The sequence below is a fragment of the Diceros bicornis genome, chromosome 14 (genome assembly GCF_020826845.1).
Source record: "Diceros bicornis minor isolate mBicDic1 chromosome 14, mDicBic1.mat.cur, whole genome shotgun sequence".
Taxonomy (NCBI): domain Eukaryota; kingdom Metazoa; phylum Chordata; class Mammalia; order Perissodactyla; family Rhinocerotidae; genus Diceros; species Diceros bicornis.
Window position 1 is genome coordinate 10,244,666 of NC_080753.1, and position 22,629 is coordinate 10,267,294.

The window sequence follows — 22,629 nt, forward strand, 5'->3', positions numbered from 1 at the left end:
GGAGGGAGTAGGGGGAATGAAGGTGTGAGAGAGGGAGAAATTTAAAAAACATACAGATACAATCAAATAGGGAAAGGATTAACTCCATTAGGTTACCTTCTGTGGATCTGAATTCTTCTACTGAAGTACTTTTATTACTCAGGTTATCATCACTGTCACATTCTGTAAGGCAGAATCAATAAATGCAAATGTATTTCTGAAAAAGTTATTGGGCCATAATTTATGTATTCACAAACAATATTATTTTCAATGACTTCTCCATACCCAAGCTTACTAACTACAATTCATTAGTATTACATCACTTTCCCTAAAGCTTTGTTTTTTCCAAAAGCTTACCAAATAATATTACAGTTAAGAAAAAAAATAAAAACTAATAAAATAGGCAATTCAATTTTAGCTCTATATTCAAAAAAATTTTTTGAAAAAGTTCCTTCTAACATAACTATTGAGGAAATATAAAGTTCTAGTATTTAAAAAAAACTAGAAATTTAAAAAAGCTAGTATGTTTATTTGGATCTAGCAAATAAACTGCGAAGTTTCATTTGCATGAAATCATCTTAAAATTTTTAACAATGGTGACAGATAAAATTCTCCTGTATTTTGCAAGTCATATGCATTCATCTCTACAGAGACCACAGGTTTAAATTAACAATGGCCCTGCATGGCACAAACTCACTTATCTGATGTCTCCTATGCTTTCCTAATGAGACCTAAGCCTTTATAAAAATGACATAACTGACCAGATATTGCAAAATTCACTTAAAATTGAACCATGGTACTATCAGTGACCTAATATTTGGCTTATCACTTTAAATATATTTAAATCAGTGTGTGTGTGTGTGTGTGTGTGTGTGTGTATACCACAGTGATTGAATCAGGATTTAAATAACTGAATACAAGTTATATGGACATATTTGCTTCTGTGAAACTACGTAAAAACTTAAAATATACATTTAAAAATTAAAGATTTATAATTGTTTTTAAATAAAAATCACTACATTTTCCTTATATTTCTTTGCTGCAAAAATTTGTTATTACAAGTCATCTTTTGCCATTCCAGCAAATACACTGTTGCTTTTCCTACATCTGTATATATGTCTACTACTTCAAATATTTCAAGCAATGTTTTAGGGAAATAAAACATTACATTTACAATTTGAAGAACAATAAATTAAGTCTTAAAACATTAGGAACAAAGAGAAAATACCCAACGTTTCTTTTACTACAATTCGAGGTCAAGGCCAGTCAAAAGCAGCATGTCTTAACCGGCCTAACCGATTCATCACTACTCACAAGGCCTAAGGGAAACTATAGGTTTGAATCACAAGGATTAGTTTGACATTAGGCTGCAAAAATCTAAAAGTTTCCTTTGCCTCATTCAACCCCACCTGTAGAACAGAGAAAATCATCAGTATTCTCTCCTATTTTCATTACCTTGCACAGAATTAATTGCATCATATAGATTTTTTTGGATTGTGTGCAAAGCAACAAAGTATAATCTCACTAACAGGCTGAGGAAGCGAGGTAGACAGACTTTTAGAATTAAGTTAATCAATTGTTTTATATAACACCTATCTGATAGAGCATGATGCTGCTTCAGTCATCTACACTTTCTCAGCATGGGTGAACTTCTATGTTCAATTTTTAAGAAAGCTTTAAAAATCTATGTAATTGGTATGCCTCTATAGATACCAACCATACTTAATGTCTCCATCCCATTCATTCCGAAAAGAAGACACAAACCAAAGAAATACAACAAAGGCCTAGGCTCATAAACGAGACAGCCCAAGGAGAGTGTTCAAAATTCAACAAAAAATTATCTTGAAGCACAGTAAAATCTATTTTCAATTTGAATTCACTAATTCATAACAGCCTATGCTCAAGTTCATCCATACATTACCTAAGAAAAAATATTCTAGGTAAGTTAATACTTCACGTAAAACTGCAAGGAAGATGTTTAATTACTTAAGAACTATAAACGAATGAATATACAACTGTTTTTGAAAGGAAAACCTTACATAAATCAAGTCAATGTTCTTCAACTAAGCTACAAAACATGGTCAGGTTCTATTACATAAACAGATCTCTAACAGCCCACAAAATTTTTCATATAAGCAACGGTCATCACCAATGTAATAGTGGAAAATGGTAACTCAGAAATTTAGTCATCAAGAAGTGTAGTTGAGGTAGGTGCAATAATCCAATACTTTGGGAAGTAAAAACAATCAAAACCCTTAAAATGTATGCTCAGTGTAGTAAAAACAAGTAGCATAGTTACTTTATCTGATGGAAAGTGTACTACAAGCAGGTGCACGTCACATAGAGTGAATGAAACATGGTGCTGGCGCGGTCCCTTGACTCAGCATGTGCTCATCACATTGACATTACATCTTTGCAGTCTCAGGAAAGAAAATGGGGCTTGTTTGTTTAATGATGAGACAAAAGAACCTAGGGAACTTACAATGCTAATCACTTTCCTTGGCTATGTTGGACATATAATCAGCTTATTTTTTAAGTATCGGAACCCACAATCAAATCTTTTTATCTTCTGCCAAAAAAAATGCATCTTCCTAAACATTATTTTATAAAACACTTTCATATTTGGTATCTTTACATACACTCTGCAATGTCCTTAGAAAGCAGCGGAACATCTCTCATTATCTTCATTTTTCAAGGATATGGTTAGAGCCAGTAATTCACACTGGATTCTCCACATCATAAAATCAGGTATTTGTGTCAGTGAAAGCCTCAGCCTTAGCAGGCGATACTGATAAAGAGAAAAATACTTGCTGTGTGGCCACAGGTAGCTTATTTTAACCTTTCTGAACCTTTGCTCCCTCATCTATAAAATGGGGTAATCTAATATATCCTACTTCACAGTGTTGCAAAGAAGATTAAAAAACATGTGGAAGAAGTTCTTTCAACATGTTTAAACATCTTCAAACACCACCAATATAAAAGGCAGCTAGCATGGTGGCTGTCATATAGCGGGCCCCCAATAAAGGTTAGTTCCCTTTCTCTTCTTTAAAACAACATCTAAGTGACAAGTTATATCTGCATCTTTAAAACACGAGGCTTGAGTTAGAATGAATATATATTTCTGAATAAAATGCTAAAAGGTCTAGAAGAAGAGAAAGTCTATTTGGCCCCTCAGATTAGGATTACTAGAAAAGATCCATGTTATCTTAGCAAGTTTTAAAAAAGTGAGGATGAGTACAATATAAAATAGAATTGATGAAGGATAAGGGGGCCAAGGGTGTCAATTAAGGACACATTAATAGATATTTTTAAATCTCTACAGGGATTTATACATATATCATAGCTGTAATCAAAATGCTGGTGCTCGGCCGGCCCTGTGGCTTGGTGGTTAAGTGCGCGTGCTCCGATGCTGGTGGCCCGGGTTCGGATCCCGGGTGCGCACCGAGGCACCACTTCTCCGTCCATCCTGAGGCCGAGTCCCACATACAGCAACTAGAAGGATGTGCAGCTATGACATACAACTATCTACTGGGGCTTTGGGGGGAAAAAATAAATAAATAAAATCTTAAAAAAAAAAAAAAATGCTGGTGCTGAAAGCCTGATGCTTAGAAGGAGCAAGAATGTATAGGGTAAAAACTATGACACATTCAAATCTCAGACTTAGTCTAAAGACTCACATTGCTACAAAGAGTAACTGATTTACCCTAACTGACCAAGTCAGAGATCTAAAACAGTACCACTAGTGGAGCTGGCCCGGTGGCGCAAGCAGTTAAGTGCGAGCGCTCCGCTGCGGCAGCCCGGGGTTCACTGGTTCGGATCCTGGGCGCGCACCGATGCACCGCTGGCCGAGCCATGCTGTGGCGGCGTCCCATGTAAAGTGGAGGAAGATAGGCAAGGATGTGAGCTCAGGGCCAATCTTTCTCAGCAAAAAGAGGAGGATTGGCATGGATGTTAGCTCAGGGCTGATCTTCCTCACAAAAACAAAACAAAAAAAAAGTACCAGTAGTAAAGCTACTTACCTGTCCCCTCCCTACCAAGCAAAAAAGTGTTACCTTATGGCCAAATGACTGAACATTCATATATGGAACCAGCAACTCTGAACATCTCACTTTTAATGAGATAAGTAACTCCTGAAAAGGCTTTCAATTAACTAAAAAATTGGCAAAGACTAAGTATAACATAACATATGATCACTGATTCTCATGACACTATTAACAGATTCTTCCTGTTTATATAGGAAGTCCCAGTCTAATAAAATCATTTTCTGGTCCTAATAATGGAAAATTTCTGAAAAGTTGGAAAGAAATAAGAGGTTCAAAGTTATATCGTTTGTCTATGCCATAGCGGAAACTTTAAAAATCTGAAAAATCACCAGACTACTTATAAAATAATGATAAATATGAGAGAACGTCTCACTGTATGTTACTTACAGTATGAACTTTTGTCATATCCTAAAAATAAGAGAGTTTTGTGGGTTGGTAACTAGAACCCTTGAGACCACAAATCCCCTGAAATTACATATGCATGTTCATTTTTGGGGAAAGAGGTATAGAAAGCTTCTGTCAGATTCTCAAAAAGATCCACTGACTCCACCCCAAAACCACACTGCCTTAAAAACTGTCTGGTTGTCAAATCTGAAGATAGGAACACTGTGCTAAGCTAGATGAAAGGAGTTATCCTGCATTCTTGTGGTATCCAAAATTACCCTAAAGGCTCAACAGGAATTATAGTATTTGTGGATACTGAGAGATTTTCTAAGTCCCACTACATATTAAATATCATTTATTAACAAAAACTCTCTATTATTCACAAAGCTATTTGTTAGGAAACGTGATGGAATAAAGTTATCCGAGAAAGCAATTGTTCTTTGATTTTCTTATTATAAAATTCATTACCAGACAACTTGGTGCCTTTAAATCTTCCAAGAAGAAAAAAATTTTGTCTTAAATCAAACAGAACATACTGTGATTCAGTACAACTTATTTTTTTGAATTTTTGAGTTACAAAAGCATCTTTAAATCTAGATCTAAACGAAATATCTTGATTTAAGGACTCTACACTTCTTTGGCCACTTAATTTTAATAATTTTCATTACTTTTCAAATGTAGTGGCTACAGCACATGAAAAAACGTTCAGCATCACTAATCATTAGGGAAATAGATATCAAAAGCACAATGAGGGGCTGGCCCCGTGGCTTAGCGGTTAAGTGCACACGTTCCACTACTGGCAGCCTGGGTTCGGATCCCGGGCGCGCACCTACGCACCACTTATCCAGCCATGTTGAGGCGGCATCTCACATATAGCAACTAGAAGGATGTGCAACTATGACATACAACTATCTACTGGGGCTTTGGGGAGAAAAAGGGGAAAAAAAAAAAAAAAAGGAGGAGGATTGGCAATAGATGTTAGCTCAGGGCCGGTCTTCCTCAACAAAAAGAGGAGGACTGGCATGGATGTTAGCTCAGGGCTGATCTTCCTCACACACACACACAAAAAAAGCACAATGAGATAGTCCTTCACATCCATTAGGATGATTACTATCAAAAACAAACAAACGCCAGAAAATAACAGGTGTTGACAAGGATGCAGAGAAATTGGAACCCTTGTGCAATGCTGGTGGGAATGTAAAATGGTACAGTCTCTGTGGAAAACAGTATGAAAGTGTCTCAAAAAATTAAAAATAGAATTACCATATGATCCAGCAATTCCACTCTGGGTATATACTCAAAAGAATTCAAAGCAGCATCTCAAAGAGATATTTGTACATCCATGTTCATAGCACCATTATTCAATGGCTAAAACATGGATGCAATCCAAATGTCCACCAACAGACAAATGGATAAGCAAAACAGGGTATATACATACAATGGAATATTAATTCAGCCTTAAAAAGAAATGAAATTCTGAAATATGCTATAACACGGATGAACCTTGAAGACACTATGCTAAATGAAATATGCCAGTCACAAAAAGACAAATGCCGTAATGATTTCACTTATATGAAGTACTTAGTCAAAATCAGAGACAGAAAGTAGAACGGCAGTTGCCAGGGGCTGGGGGAAGCGGAATGAGGAGTTAGTGTTTAACGGGTAGAGTTTCAGTTTTGCAAGATAAAAAAGAGTTCTGGGGATGGATGGTGGTGATGGCTGCACGACAGTGTAAATGTAGTTAATACCACTGAAATGTACACTTTAGAATGGTTGAGGTGGTAAATCTTATGTACATTTTATCACAATAAAAAAGACTGAAAAACTAAAAAAAAAAAAAAAATCTAGTGGGTAGGAATTATCTTTTATTTTTATAGCAGTAATAAAAATAGCTGCTATTTATTAAGCACCTACAGTGCTTAATATGCTGTGCTAGACACTTTACATATATCATTGGTTCTTCCAACCTTACAGATATCAAAAATGAGGCTCAGAAAAAGTTGAGTAACTTGCCTGAAGTCACACAGCTATGAAGCAGCAAAGTTAGCATTTGAACCAAAGCCCATGCCCTTCTTTATGCACTGCACGATCTTTGCATTTCACAAAAATTCAGAACAAAGTACACATGTGCCCTCTAAGAGCAGTAAGTTCAAAAGAGCACTGATTACGAATGAATGATAACAAAAATACCTAGAGCCTAAGAGGCCTTCAGAAGGGAACAATCAGCACATAACAATAACCTACACAGATCTTACCTCTAACCCTAATATACCCATGCAGACCTACTCATATGCAGCTCTCATTCCAAATAAAGTTGAAAGAAAGGCAAATCCATAACAGGTTTCCATTACAGAAGAAATGCTCCCAAAAGCAGCAGCATAGGAGAAGGAAAAGGGGGTTGGCCTAGGGTGGCAAAGGTAAAAATTTAAGTATTAAGTAGATATTGTTAAGGATCGGGAAAGGAAGGCAAAAAAGTAGAAGAAAAAGAGATTAAAAGAAAAAAGACAGAAAAGAAGCCAAAGATAGAAAAAGCAAGTGGATGGAAACAAAAATTACAAAATAAATAGGAAGACAAAATTCAGCACTAAGGCATGACATAAATATGCAAAACAGAGTTGAGTCTCCTTTCAAGAGCACAGTAGGGCCAGCAAATCAATGATTCCTAACTTTGCAGAAGTGAACTGATCCATTATAATGAGTAATTGGAGCAAAATTCTTCAGAATGGGTTTTCCCTCAAAATGTGGCTCCAAATGTTGAAAGAAAAAAACAGCTAGGAGGAGAGCAGAGTTGGAAAATTTAAAGGCATATAATAAAAACGCCCAAAAGCAGACAGTTTTTCCTTGAGGTCATTCATCAATACCTTCAAAATCTTATTCATGGCTGCAAATTAAGATATTTAAAAATTATTCTTTTATTCTCTTCTTCCATCCACGTTTATTTCAGAAATTATGGGGGGAAAAAAAAAACCTATCTGAATCCCTAAAATTACATCCTTTCTTAAATACCGGTTGGTGAAATTGGACATCAGCACACCCTTTCACTGAACAATCTCACAGAGGTAGAGAAGACAGCGTAAGCCCCAGGAACAAGACAGGAGGCACCTATCCCTTCCAAGGAACTGAAGATCTCTCAGGGCTTCATTTTGTCACTGTCAACCTCTTAAATGATCTTTTCTTTTGGTATGCCATATTATTATTTTTTGCTTTCTGAAAAATTGAAGATAAATTTGGAATTTCAGAAACAAAGTAAAGTTCTGGATTCTGAGCTTTGCAAAACTGTATTAACATATTTCAAACCATGAATATATATTTTATATACATGAATATAGATTTTATCTATTAGATCAAAAAAGGCTCCAGAAAATTATGAATTCATCCTTCTTCTAAAACACTAAAGAATGAGAGTGAGATAAAGAAAGACAAGAGAGAAGTATGAGAGCATGACGGTTTAGTGAGCAGGCCACAGTTCACTAGTGGACAGCAGTTTATTGGTTTCTCTCAGCAGTGAAGTCTCCTCCTCTTGGGCAGTTTGCACTGTGGCTGCAGCTGCGTACCTTTGGTGGTATCAGATATGCTATTTAACAAGGCACACATCATATCTCCCTCTAAGTGGTGAGGGTTTAGTATATGTGCTGGCCTCTGAGTCTTCTTAAATTGATTCTCTAGCTCCAGAAATCCTTGATCTCCTGAGAGGATGGTGAAAGGAATTTGCTTGGGTAGTTGTTCATCTAGACGGCCAGCCTAAGTTGGAACAAATGGCACATGTTGATAAAAATCAGCATTTGAGTTTTAAATCAAGTTACATCTATTTCAGAATGAAGACACATGTAGGAAGATATATTTAGCTTGTTCCCTAGCTCCCACCAAAGTATGATATAAAGATCTTCACAAATGAAATATACCACACTTAATCAAATATAAAATGCCATCAATTATATGATAAGCTATTTTATGTACCACTAAGAAAGAAAGAAAAATAAAGCCAAAGGAGTTAAATAGGAGGTCCCCACACAAAGCTGGAATGCTGAAAGGGCTACACACTCAATCTCACGGTAAGTCACAAATCGATCTGCCATAGAGAAAAGGTAAGCAAGGTCATTCACATGACTCAATCTTAGCACTGGACAGACAGAAAAAGAAATGCCTTGTAGTTTAAAACAAGCAGCAGTCAACAGGTTTTCAGAGTAAATTCATGTTATCAGTGTGACACATAAACCCTTAGCAGAGAATTTAATTTAAACTACATCTCAGTTTGGTAGTTCCTCCAGGTGACTGGCAGAGACAGAAGCAAATGCAAATCCCATCTGGACAACAGTGATTGTGAAGGTGCCTCCCAATTTCAGAGATGTTAAAATGTGAGAGAGTCGGAGCACAGATCAAGTACAGTGTCATCTTTTGATCATTTATTCCACAAATAGTTGAGGGTCTAGTACGTGTTAAGTGAGAGTCTGCTAGAAATTGGGGATAAAGCAGTAAATAAGTTTGCTATGGGCCCCTGGCCTCATTAGTCATAAGTGGAACCTCATGCAGAAGATTTTATACAAAAATGTAGCACTGAAGACTGATCTACAGTGTCATTATGATTCAAGTGGGGAAAAAAATCCAAATAGGTCCTAGATTTACATTAGATTTTGAATAAAACAATGACTCACATGCATACATATGGCAAAATCAGCAGCATCTTTTCTTTTACTACAGCGAGGATGAAGGAAGAAGCATCCAATTCTATTCAGGTAATTATAGATCTTACAGTTGAGTGGAGGCTTCCAATTGGTGTTTCCTCCTATTATTTTTAGAAAAGGCATAAATGATAGTCAAACAGGGGAAAAGAACAGAACACTAGATACAACTGAAAATTCTATCAAGGAAAAACACACACTAGAAAAAAACTTTTCTAGAGGGGAAGTACTAGATTAGAATACAGAACAACTTAGTTCTAGCGCAGGTATCACCTCCTTGTTGCTTTACAACCTTGGGAATCCCTGAATCTGCCTATTCATCTGATAACTCACAAGGATGTTAAGCAGAATCAAAACTAGTAGGTGTGAAAATACTTTGAATGGTACCATTCTATACAAACGTAAGCATTAGCAGTTTTCTACATATATGTCAAGGCTGTTCAGTGGATAGAAATGATGGGCAATAAGCAAGGATAGACTTACTAAAAGGTTGTACTGGCTAACTTATCCAGGTCAGTATGTTTCTATCTTAAATCCCAATCCTCCTCTTTATATGTTTTTTCCTATCAAACATGAAGTATATCAGATGCTCCCCCAACTAAACTTCCATAAATCAAGTCTCTCTCCCAGGTTTGGTCAATGATTTGTAAAGAGATTTAGATGAAAGTGTACATTATGAATAGTAAGGATGAAGTGAAGGGGCAGTTAGGGAATGTTGAAAATAATACTAGTCTTGTAGCCATAAAGCCCAAGTTCAAAGGCTAACTCTACTATTTATTAGTTTTATACTTTGGAAAAAATAAACTTCTCAGCCTATTTCCTTATATCTTAAAAAGGAGATAACAATAATCAGGAAGCGTGTGTTAGCACCAAGTACAGTTCCTGGCATATTGAAGGTGCTGAATAAAGGCTTTTTCAATCTGTACTTAAGGATCCACAAACTCTGGGTAACCAAATAGAGCTAACATTTACCACAGAGAAATGTGAGAGAAAAACATTCTAGCAGAATAATTATAACACAAAGTGACAATATCCCAATTATGTTCCTATGTTCTATTCAGGAAAGTTCAAGAGGAGTCCTTATAGTGAACCATATTCTAAGAGAAAAAAAAAAAGGAGTTGTGTCAAATGTTTTCCTTACTAACCATACCTTGAAAGCCCCAAATAAATGTTCCTTGGTTAAGATGCCCTGGTAGATGACCAAAAAAGTTTGACCAGTTATCAAAATCTACAAAGACTATATGAGTCATGGTTCGCAGGTAATCCAAATCTGGAAGTTCAACCTCTTCTTCATCTGAGAAGAGAAAAACATTAACATGAGTTTGGTAAGAATTAGCTAAAAATATTTTATCAAGTTGAAAAGATATTAGAGAACTAATATGCAAAAATATTAATCTTGCACATTATTCATTTCTATCTAAACCTTTTCGTGAAATCCAAACCTGTACATGACATAGTATATTTACATCAGATAAAACTTTTTCTAAGTGTTTCAGAAATTTGATTATCCTTTCTATAAATATGTGCCATTATTCCTAAGGCTTCCTTTAAAAGCCATTTACAAATAGGATTTTTAAAATAATGTACTGGAAGAACTAGAAGACTAAGTTTTAAGGCTAAATTACCAAAACCTTGCACCATCCATCAAAATAAAACTTCAAGGTTACCTGCTAAGAACTTTCTCCCCACCAGAATTTCATTCTTTTCCTCATCTAGACTGATTTATTAGTAGCTCTCTGGCTCTGTGATTAAACACCCTAAAGAGCAGAATGAGATAACCTACAATCCTGCTGCCATAAAGTGGTGCATAGTAAGTACCGGTAGCACATCAGCACCTCCCACCATAAACACATCTTTCTTGGCTCTCTCAGGTTCTTTCATCATCCACGATTCTCCAACTCTTCTTCTCCCTCCGTTTATCTTCTTTCATACTTTTCCACCTTTTCTAGCGGTAGCAATGCAAATCTCAAAATTTGTAATTATTTTTAAAATAAATAGCTTCTACTCCACCAAAGAGAGATGCCCTCAAATATACTATTGCCATCCCCCTCCATTTCCAAGCCACCTATCTTCTTATATCTTTTCTTAAAATTCTCAGTAATTGTAGATTTATTTTTTTTAAAGATTTTATTTATTTATTTATTTTCCCCTCAAAGCCCCAGTAGATAGTTGTATGTCATAGCTGCACATCCTTCTAGTTGCTGTATGTGGGACGCGGCCTCAGCATGGCCGGAGAAACGGTGCGTCGGTGCGCACCCAGGATCCGAACTGGGGCCGCCAGCAGCGGAGCGCACGCACTTAACCGCTAAGCCACAGGGCCGGCCCTCAGTAATTGTAGATTTAGATACTACAATTATCTTCTATCAAACACAGACCAACACAAATCCCAAAAAGCAATCAGAAGAGCAAAGAAAAGCACAAGAGAACATAAAACAGTGTGACTACTGTTTCACTGTTGGAAGTAAAGCTGAATGGGTCTGTAGTATGTCATTTAATCGTTTCTTACATAAAACATGCCATGACTAAAGGTGATGCTGGAATCTACATAGGCTATTGAGCAAGCCTGTAAAAAGTCAATGGTTCATAAAAATATTTTATTAGCAGAAATTTTCACATATCTTCATTGTCTCTCCACATTGTATAACTTACCAAGAGTTAATATTTAAAAAAAATATACTTAAAATTATACTCTAAACAAAATAAAAACACTGTAGTCTTTTAGACTTAATCTTATTATATGGAAGAAGGAAAGTTTAGAGTAAGTACAAACAAGGGGATTCATACCTCAATTTTCTCCCTCGTTTCTTGCTACCACTTGTAACTCGACATCTAATTGCTATTTTAACTGTAAGAAAAAGCTTTGCTTCTAAAAAAAATTATAACAAAAAAATACAAATTCTGAAGTGACTTTTAAAATTTCTCGTACTCAGAGAATAAGGCCAAAATAGAAACAAAAAGAATTGACTTATCTTTTTAATATTTTTATTTTTATTTTATTTTATTTTTGTGAGGAAGATCAGCCCTGAGCTAACATCCAGGCCAATCCTCCTCTTTTTGCTGAGGAAGACTGGCCCTGAGCTAACATCCGTGCCCATCTTCCTCCACTTTATACAGGACACCGCGACAGCATGGTCTGACAAGTGGTGCGTTGCACGCCGGGGATCCAAAGCCGGGCCGCCAGCAGCGGAACGCACGCACTTAACCGCTACTACTAGGGGCCAGCCCTGATTTATCTTTTTAATGAACCTAAATCTAAATGAAAAGAAAAATCTAAATGACAATAACATCCAGAATAACTTTTGAATCTGACTTTCAGAAAGACTATTAATTTCCTTCCTCCTCTCAAAATTCTCATGTCTTTAAAAGAAAAGAAAATGTTACCTAAAACACATTATTATTTAAAGCTAATATATACAAATCCCTAAAAAGTATATGCTACAGTAATTAACTGACTAATGTATCATCCTATCAAGTTTCTTGCTTCAAAACTGAATCATAATTAGCTTTCATAAACATGATGGCCACAATACATGTGTCCTTTTATATCCATATGTGGAATTTGCATTCGAGTTATAAAGCCATACCTATATTCTGAGAGCTTAGGTCATTCTGAGCTCCTTTCTCCACATCTGAATCTTTTGGATAGCTTACTGCCTGTTTCGGTTTTCTCTCTATACGTGAGGTACTGGCAGCAAACTTGTATGGGCTTGTTTTTTCAGATCCAAAATGAGCCATACTGGGTTTCTGTAAGAAGCAGTGTTTTCCATGGAAGTGCTGCTGAGCACTCTCAGGGTCATGAAATGTTTTGGTGCAGGTGCCACACTTGATTACATACCGCTGCTTCTCCTCCTTCTCACTCTTTTCTTCTCTGTGCACTTGATGGATATGAGCATTCATGTCGGCTACATTCTGTGCTGTTGCAGAACATAAACTGCAGCGAAACCACAGTGTACCTTTATCTAGCATGATTTGGAGACATCTACTATAATCTTCCTTTCTGTTGACTTTACAGATGTAACTCTCATGGCAACCACAGGTTAACAGGTTGCTGGTCTCGACTACCGGAAAATCAGTCTCAGTTTTAATTGAAGTTTCAGTTTTTTCTGACACAAAAATATAATCTATGCTGTGGTGCTCCCTGTAATGATTCAAAAATGCTTCTTCCACATTAAAGATAAGATCACAGAGCCCACAAAAGTACTTAATCTTTATCTCATTGTCATGCTCATCTTGGCAATGTCGATATAGTGTTTCTATCTTGTGAAAAGTCTTTTTGCAATGGGCACAGCTGTATCTATGAAACTGGTGACTTGCTAAAGACATGCAGTGCTGTTTTACACATTCTTGGGAATCAAACATATCTTCACAAATTCGGCATTGCCATTTACCCCTTGGAGGACTGTTCACTGGGGAATGATCGATAATAGTAATAGCTGAAGAAGGATTCTTAGCCGTCAAATTACTCACCAGCGTTGTAGAGGATGATGGCAAAGTATCACCTTGTACCTCATCCATCTCATAAAAATATCTGTGTCCATTATGAAATTCAGTCACATGTGCCATGATAGTCTCTTTCCTTGTTAACTCCTTTTTGCACGTCCGACACCAGAAAAGAAAGTTATTTAAATGTGCCCCTCCATGAATCCGGCTCATATGCAAACGGATGACCCCTGAATCTTCACAGACCTTTCCACAGACCACACACTTATAACACATTGTGTTTGCTGAGAAAACATGCTTTTCTACTGCATCTTCACTTGGGAATTTTTGATGGCATTCACAAAACCAGGTTTTAACAACTGACTTTTCTTTCTGGACACAAACCGTATCTTCATGGCTTTTATCTCCTAAATTCATCTTCTTTTTTGGAATGGTGCTGCGATCTTGTGAGCTAGATTCTTGAATAGACATAGTTCTTTTAAGTGACGAAAATTTTGATTGATCTAGCAATAGATGCAAGTCAGAAGGAGGTTTGTCCCGTTCACTGCTGTGACAATAAAGTAAGACTGATTCTTCCATTGACTTAATAACTCGGACTTTGTGTCCTGAATTCTGCTTGTGATTTCGGATACTGGTTTCATCCACAAAGCCTTGGTTGCAATTTGGACAATAACCTCGCAATATGAATTTCTCTGCAACCTGGGCAATGCTTTTCTCAGCTACAGCTACAGGACCAGCATTTCGACAACGAACTCTAAATTGGATAAAAAAAAAATTAAACTCAGAAGTATTTTCTAAATACAGTATCTCTGCTTTTTCATTGTAGGAATTATAAAATAAACAATATAAATATAAGCACTAACACACATTTTTCAACAAAGATGCAGATGATATAATATTATTCTATCATCTCAAAATACATCTCAAAAAATGTATTACCTACATTTTTGTCTGTTCCTAATCCACACACAAAAGAGTAAAACTAGAATCAAAAGATTTTTAAAAAATTCAGAGAAACTTTAGAAAACTAAAAACAGTATCAAATGCACTGAGAGAGGACCTTATCAGACAAGCAAATTATGAACATCTCTATGGTACTTAAACTATACGGAAGAACACCAGGGTAAGATTCTCGATAACCTGGTGGTACCTACTCTTTAAGAACTGATTAATTTTATGTCAGGAAGATGCCACGCCCATAGTTGCTTTTATACTAAAGAACCAGGCCCAATTAAGACCACACACTATTCCAAAAGTTGACTCAAAATAAATCAACTTCTCTAGAGGACAAGAAAAATGGAACAACTGCGCTTCAACTCTCTTCCCTTTACCAAACTCCAAAGAGAACAAACCTGCTACCATTCTATCTATGTATTTATAGATAGAAATTATACAAAGTATGGTCTTTAATTATAGTGGAATTAAATTGGAAACAAGAAATAATAATAAAAGTCTCTAAATATTTGGAAATTAAATTTCTAAATCCTTAGAAGTTAAATAACACATTTCTAACAAATCTATAGGTCAAAGAAGAAATCAAAAGGGAAAACACAAAATATTTTTAACTGAATAAAAATGAAGACAACTTATCAAAATCTGAGGGATGCAGGTAAAGCAATGCTTAGAGGGAAATTTATAACTTTAAATGTCTATATAGAAAAAGAAGGCACAAAGTCAATCTAAGCTTCTACTTAAAGAAGCTAGAAAAAGATAAGCAAATTAAACCCAAAGTTTAGAAAGAAATCAACAAACTAAAAAAATGGGCAAACAACAGAGAATCATCAATGAAATCAGATGCTTGTTGTTTTAAAGATCAACAAAAATTTTTTGTGATAGATTATAGAAATAAAGATAAAAGCTAAAAAAAAACCTGAATTAAAAAAAAAATGAAGTAAACAAAATATATTTCTGAAGCAAGAATAAGCAAAGGTTTCACAGACAGGACAGAGAAAGCATAACCATAAAAGAAAAAAAAAAATCAATAAATTACACTTAATGAGATTAAAAGCTTCTGTTCACCAAAAGACAATATGAACATGCAAAGTATAGACCAGGAGAGAATATATTCACAGTATATACATCTGACAAAAGACCTGTACCTAGAATATATTAAGAACCCCAAACTCACTACTAAAAAGGCAAATAATCTAATTTTTAAAATAGGCAAAAGACTTGAACAGACATTTAACGAACAAAGATAAATGAATGGCCCACAAACATATGAAAAAGTACCCATCATCGTTGTTCATCAGGGAAATGTAGATTAAAACTATGATGAGACACTCAAAAGAATAGCTAGAAAGAAAAGACTGGCAGCTCCAAACCTTGGCAGGATGGAGAGTAACTGGAACTCTCATACCTTGTATACTGGTACAAAGACTTCGGAAAAATGTTTAGTAGTGTCTTATAAAATTGAATATATACCTACTCTTTGACCCAGCAATTCCATTCCTAGATATTCATCCAAGAGAATGAAAACATATGTCCATAAAAAGACTTGTACAAAATGGACATAGCTTTATTCACAATAGCTAAAAATAGCAAACAATCCAAATGTTCACCAACATGAAAATGAACAAATTGTGCTATATTAATACAACAGAATACTACTCACCAATAAAAAGGAACAACGTACTAAACAATATAGATGAATTGCACAGATACTATGACAAACACAAAAGAGAGCATACTGTATGATTCCATTTACGTGAAGTTCTAGAGGAGATAAAAACCAATGTAAGGTGGAAAAAATATCAGAATAGAGATCGCCTGGGGGTGAGAGGATGGGAAATGACTGGTAAGGGACACAATGAACTTTTCATGGAGAGGTAATATATTATAAATGTGGATTAACTAATGTATCCATTTGTCAAAATCATGAAATTTAAGACCTGTGCACTTCAATGAATTTAAATTGTATCTCAAAAACAACTTTAAAAAATAATTAAGTGGAGAAAGGAGCATACAGATGTATAAATAAAACAAGAATGGCAGTATTGATTATTATTGAAGCTGAGTGATGGGTAAACAGAGGCTCATTATACTACCTGTTGACTTCAAATAGTTGAAATTTTCCATAATAAAAAATTAAAAATAAAAATAAAAGGCAGAATCAGGATTTGAACTCATGAAATACAAGTCAGAACCAGGACTATTAACCTCACTAATTATACTGAGTATATACAACATAATTATACTCCGCCACCTCAATTTTATTAACAGCATATTTTACTTGAAGGTTTGTGAAAACAACTGTTCTATTCAAACAAATGCAATTTTATCATTTAGTAGATACAAACTTTTAAAGCATTTTAAAGAATTAACAGGAAAAAAAAGCATCTAAATGCAAAGTACAGACTTTGAATCATAATTCCAACAAACCAAATGTAAAAAAACTTCATGAGATACTCAGGGAAATTTAATAATTGACTAGGTATTTGATATTAAAAACCTACTAGTTTTTTAAGGTGTGATAATGGTATTACAGTTATTTTTTTAAAAAGAGAAGAGTCCTTATCATTTATAGATACATACTGAAGTATTTACAGATAAAATGATATGATTCGCTTCAAAATAGTAACTTGCAGGGGGTGAGAGTATAAATGAAACACGACTGTCATATGTTGATAACTACTGAAGTTGGGTGAAAGGTACATGGGGTTTGCTATACTATTCTCATACTTTTGTATATTGCTTGATAATTTCCATTGTAAAGACAAAAAAAATCATACTTGATAATGTGATAAATTTGGCCTTTCATTGAAATTTAATCTTTCACATGCATATGATACTTTCTATTCTGGCTGACGTAAAGCCAAGGTTCTATTTTAACCCTCTCCTCCCCTATACACACACTCATAGAACACACACAGAAAGACACACACAGAACTTAGAACTGTTAGCTTGTTTTACATTCACAGCATTATCAATATATCCACTTTTTCCAGAGCTCTAACTTCTCTCTATGCTAAATTCAATCTCCAGGCAAATGTACATTCTCATTTTAAAAGAAGAAACATGGAATAGAAAGTATTCATTGAATCCTCCCACTGGTGAAGAGCTTATTGGACAAGATTCCCCTACAGCCCAAACCTAGACCTGTACAAACCTGAAATGGGCAGTGATCTCCATGTGGGAACGCAGTGTCTGGTGGCAGGCCACACAGTTAACTTGAAATGGAACATCTTTGCACAGAGAGATCAAAAGTTTCTTTGCAAAAGATGGAAATGATATTGGATGTGCTATTCCCTTGTCATCTGAAAGACAAAATAAACTATAACTTGCAAAGATTTGAATAGAGAGTGACCCAACCGTCCTCCCCTTTGCCTTTTTCAACACGGGTTGGAGTAAGTAAAAGAAACTAGTTATTTATGTGATTAAAAATCTAAGGGAAGTCATTTTCTAGCCTTAAGTCCAAAGGATGCTGAACTCACACTCAAATTAAAATTTGAGTCTTTAATGCAGAGAAACACCCAACTAACTTCCCAGATATCATGGATATATATACAAAAACATTATCCTGAATAAATGTTTTCTTCCTAAGTTTCTCTTCATTCCTCAAAGTAAGGAAACCTTACTCTTAGGTACAGATAAATATTGAGAATCTTTTTTGAAAATAAGATAAAAATCTTTCACTTTCATGGTTCTCAAACAAATGTGAGGATGTTACCTCAAAAATTATCTGAGAAGAATGGTAAATCAGCAAAGATTAAAGTAGCTAAATAATTTTCAGCGGAAGAGAGTATTAACATACCACCCATTTTAAACCTCTGATGGAAATGATTCTTTCCAGACATATGCTTCAAACACTCATCCTTGCTGCTAAAAAGAAGGAAGCAACTTGGACACGCAAAACACTGAATAATCTGAGGAAGAAGGTTGTTTTTATGTCCATCATCTGCAGCTTCCTAAAATATAAGGCAAAGCTGTATTATAGACAACTAAAATCAATATTCAATTTCTTAAAATCAACTTTCAAAATTTCCTATTTATTATTTGGAATATTCTTTTTTTTTTTATTTATTTTTTTCCCCCTAAGCCCCAGTAGATAGTTGTATGTCATAGTTGCACATTCTTCTAGTTGCTGTATGTGGGACGCGGCCTCAGCATGGCCAGAGAAGCAGTGCGTCGGTGCGCGCCCAGGATCCGAACCCGGGCCGCCAGCATCGGAGCGCACGCACTTAACCGCTAAGCCACGGGGCCGGCCCTGGAATATTCTTTATTAGTTTTTAACATGAAACTTTTCTTCCGAGTGTGAACTGTGGACTTTTTGAGGTGCCATATGTAAAATTTTTAATTTTTTTCCTTAATTTTGCTTTGTTCCCTCTAATCTGCAATATAACCTCTATTGTATCCTTCTATAAATTTCTCCATGCTTAATCATTTACAAAAATATATACAAATAAACATACAAGGTGGATTACCATTGTTTTATCAAATATTGTCATCGTAGAGACTCTTCTGCTCCTTAATTTTCTTATTCCACAATATCTAATGGAAATCCCTAAAAATCAACTGGTATCGCTCTAATTCATTCTTCTTAATGATTGCAAACTACTCCATGGTGTGGATTTACTAAGATTTAGTCAACTATTCATTTTCAGGCGCTTTTTTTTTTTTTGCCACTATAAACAATGACATTGTAAACATCCTTGAATATATATCCTTATTTAGAGGTGCTTTTCTCTCATTATCAGTAGTAGCTCTATTGGGTTAAAAGGTTTATTATTTGAATATTAAAAGATACTGTATGATAGCTTTTCAAAAAGGCTCTACTAATTCACGTATCTCAGCACTGAGTGAGCCTGGCACAATAGCTATTACAGATCGTTTTTTCATTTTTGCAGTCTGACCGATGTCATGATACTGTTAATTTAATTCGCATTTCTTGCCTACTAGTGAGTTTGAACATTTATTCATACAATTCTGTGGATATTCCAAATTCTGTGGCTTGCTTATTCATATCCTTTAGCCTCATGTTTCAATTGTTTTTGTTTTCTCCCCTTCTTTTCTAGAGCCTAGGTTTCCAAACTTGGTTAAGAGCCTCCTCTATGCCAAAACTGGAAATATTTATGTATATATGTGTGCTTGTATAAAAATATAATTTAACTTCTTGTTAACTAGGCTAGAGTAATAGCCTTAAAAGTTGTACTGTGTCTTCTTAAATTTACTATCATTAACACTATGGATACCAGAATAGTTTGTATAGTGCTTATGAGATGCAACAGGAGGAGGGACAGAAAATATACATTTACATTGAGCACATGTCAAGCACCACACTAGGGTTCAAAATGTGCTTTTCCATTTAATCCTTATAATAACCCCATGAAGTCGTACTTTCATTATTTGCAAATGTGAAAAGTGAAATTTAGATAAGTCAACAAAATTACCATTCCCCTCCAACCAAGCTGTACCCTTAGAAGAGACAAAGGTACCATTCAAACCCAGGTTTACATCATTGGTTATAAATTCTATGCTCTTTCCACCACTCTCATCCTATTTTAAAGTGCTGAGTGCCAAACAGAAGATAACATCCAGGAAGATATTTTGCATTCCAATTAGAAGGTTCTAAATAAGAGCACGAAAGGCATTTACCAACCACTAACTTATACGAATGTCCCCTACTTGAAGAACTCTAAACTAAGAAAATAATTTTTAGTTCAATTGTGAGTTTAAATGGATTTAATATAAAGCTTGTTCACACTATTTACTCAATAGAACAAAAATGTGACTCTACATAAAACTTTATTGGAATATACCTATTGCAAAAGTATAGCATATTAGCAAATACCTTCTACAAATTGGGGGAAGGAGTGGGAAACAGGATGTCTGGTAAGTTAAAGCACTCAATTCCTTTTTACCATCATATTTCTGGTTACTTGAAAATAAAATAAACCATACAAATTTATATAAATAAAAAACAGTAGAACAATAAGATACCACTTTGTATTCACTAGGATGGTTATTTGTAAAGACAGATAATAAGCGTCTCCATGCAATGGAACATTACTTGGCAACAAAAGGAATGAAGTACTGATTCATGCTACAACATTGATGAGCCTTGAAAACATTATAGTAAGTGAAACAATCTTGTCACAAAAGGCCACATGTTGTAGGATTCCATTTATATGGAATGTCCAGAAAAGGCAAAACCATAGAGACAGAAAGTAGTTGAACTGATTGCCTAGGGCTGGAGAGGATGGGCTAGCAAGAGGGAAAAATCACCGTCAATGATAGAAAAGCCCTAGGAACAGAAAGAGTGGCAGCACCTATTGACTGACAAGTGACACTGAGGCACACTGGAGCTTGCAGTATGACCTCCTCCTCCACCACCACCACCACCAAAAAGGGAGAAAAGCAGGAAGTTATCTGCTGATATACCCAATGGATGGCTTTAATGTCAAAAAACACAAGACACCTGCTACTCAAAGTGTGACCCAAGGACCAGCAGCACTGACACGACCTAGAAGCCAGTGGGAAATACTGAATCTAAGGCCCCAACTCAGATCTACTGAGTCAGAACCTGTTTTTTTTTTTTTTTTGCTGAGGAAGACCGGCTCTGAGCTAACATCTATTGCCAATCCTCCTCCTTTTTCTCCCCAAAGCCCCCAGTAGATAGTTGTATGTCATAGTTGCACATCCTTCTAGTTGCTGTATGTGGGACGCAGCCTCAGCATGGCTGGAGAAGCGGTGCGTTGGTGCACTCCCAGGATCTGAACCCAGGCCGCCAGTAGCAGAGCGCACACACTTAACCGCTAAGCCACGGGGCCAGCCCAGAACCTGCATTTTAACAAGATTCCCAAGTGATTCATGTGCACATTAAAGTTTGAGAAGCACAAATCTAGAGAGAAGAAATTGGAGATGAAAGGAAAAGAAGAGGGAAGCAAGGTAAACAATGCAAATTGTGGATAACATCCCTCTCTTTCACTGAAGAATTCATAGGTATACGATCTTATAGCGACCTCTTCTGGCTGATTTAAGAGAGGCAATTACAATGTAATGCATATTAGTTTCCTTTAGAGTCCTTGTGAAAGACACTCCAAAGAATAAGGAGTATTTACAGAGAGCTATATGTCAGGCCCTAAGTGCTTTATACAATATTATATTTTTTCTCAACCATCTTATATGTAAGCATAACAATTCCATTTTAAAGATGAAGAACTAAGCTCACAGATGTTCAGTAACTTGCTAAGAACATACAGCTAATAAAAGTGACAGTGGAATGCAGGTCTGCCTGACACCAAATCCTTTGCTCTATTTCACCATACTGCTTCTCAGAAGGCTGAATATCATAAATTTACTTCCTGGAGAGAAGGCAAAGGGGGGCAAAACAGCACAGAATGAGTGATTCCCACAAAAAAAGGGAACAAAGTAATGAAATTTGGGAAAATACCAAAGGGAGTATTAATTAATTTTAACGTTAAAATACCTATTCAGATTTATTTTTAAAAAAAAGATAAATATGCTCATTATAATAGACAAAACACTTACAGCATGGTATAGGGAAACATGCCCTAAAAGAACTCTAGTTCTGAAAAAGGTGGACTATTAGTGATCTACTGCAATCAGTAAAAAAATTACAGAATGAAGTCCTCCTGTACCCTTTTTCCCTTCTCTCACCAAATTTTTGTTACGGCAATAGACAGCTCTATTTCTTTCTTCAATGTCTTTTGGCTTCACTTGAAGGTCATTATTCTAAATACCATTACATAAGTAAACCCTTTTCTCATCTCAAAGCTAAACTACTGCAAAAATCACCTAAACTGATCTCCTTGTCCACGTCCTTGAATCCACCCTGAACACCACTGCCATTGTAATACCCTCAATCTCTCTGGTCTCCCTAAAAAGGGGGAAGGAATTGGGTTCTAGAATAAAAAGTCCTTCTAGCTCTAAAGGTGTAAAGTATTATTTTCATCACGTCACTGACCTATAATAGTAACCACTTGCCAATATCAAGTTTAAATCCTGTGCCTTTACAATCGGGAGTCTCGAGCTTTGCTGGTTTGTTAGGACTCACATGACTCAGCATATAGCTGTACTCATTGCTATGATTTATTACACCAAAATGATCAAAGCAAAATCAGCAGGGGAAAAAGGCACACTGG

The 22,629-nt window shown here is 35.7% G+C and overlaps 1 protein-coding gene across 3 annotated transcripts in view; it reads right to left on the reverse strand.

The window, feature by feature from the left end:
- Window positions 1-22,629, reverse strand: part of ZNF451 (zinc finger protein 451) — a 92,117-nt gene that overhangs the window by 19,257 nt on the left and 50,231 nt on the right. For 2 of the 3 annotated variants that reach the window (XM_058554095.1, XM_058554099.1), the window contains exons 8-14: window positions 18,279-18,432; window positions 17,634-17,781; window positions 12,670-14,279; window positions 10,236-10,379; window positions 9,059-9,189; window positions 7,961-8,147; window positions 97-162 (exon numbers count right to left, since the gene is read on the reverse strand). In XM_058554095.1, coding sequence (XP_058410078.1) covers window positions 97-162; window positions 7,961-8,147; window positions 9,059-9,189; window positions 10,236-10,379; window positions 12,670-14,279; window positions 17,634-17,781; window positions 18,279-18,432 — 2,440 coding nt within the window. The remainder of the gene's footprint in view (window positions 1-96; window positions 163-7,960; window positions 8,148-9,058; window positions 9,190-10,235; window positions 10,380-12,669; window positions 14,280-17,633; window positions 17,782-18,278; window positions 18,433-22,629) is intronic. The other variant, XM_058554096.1, reaches the window with a different exon arrangement.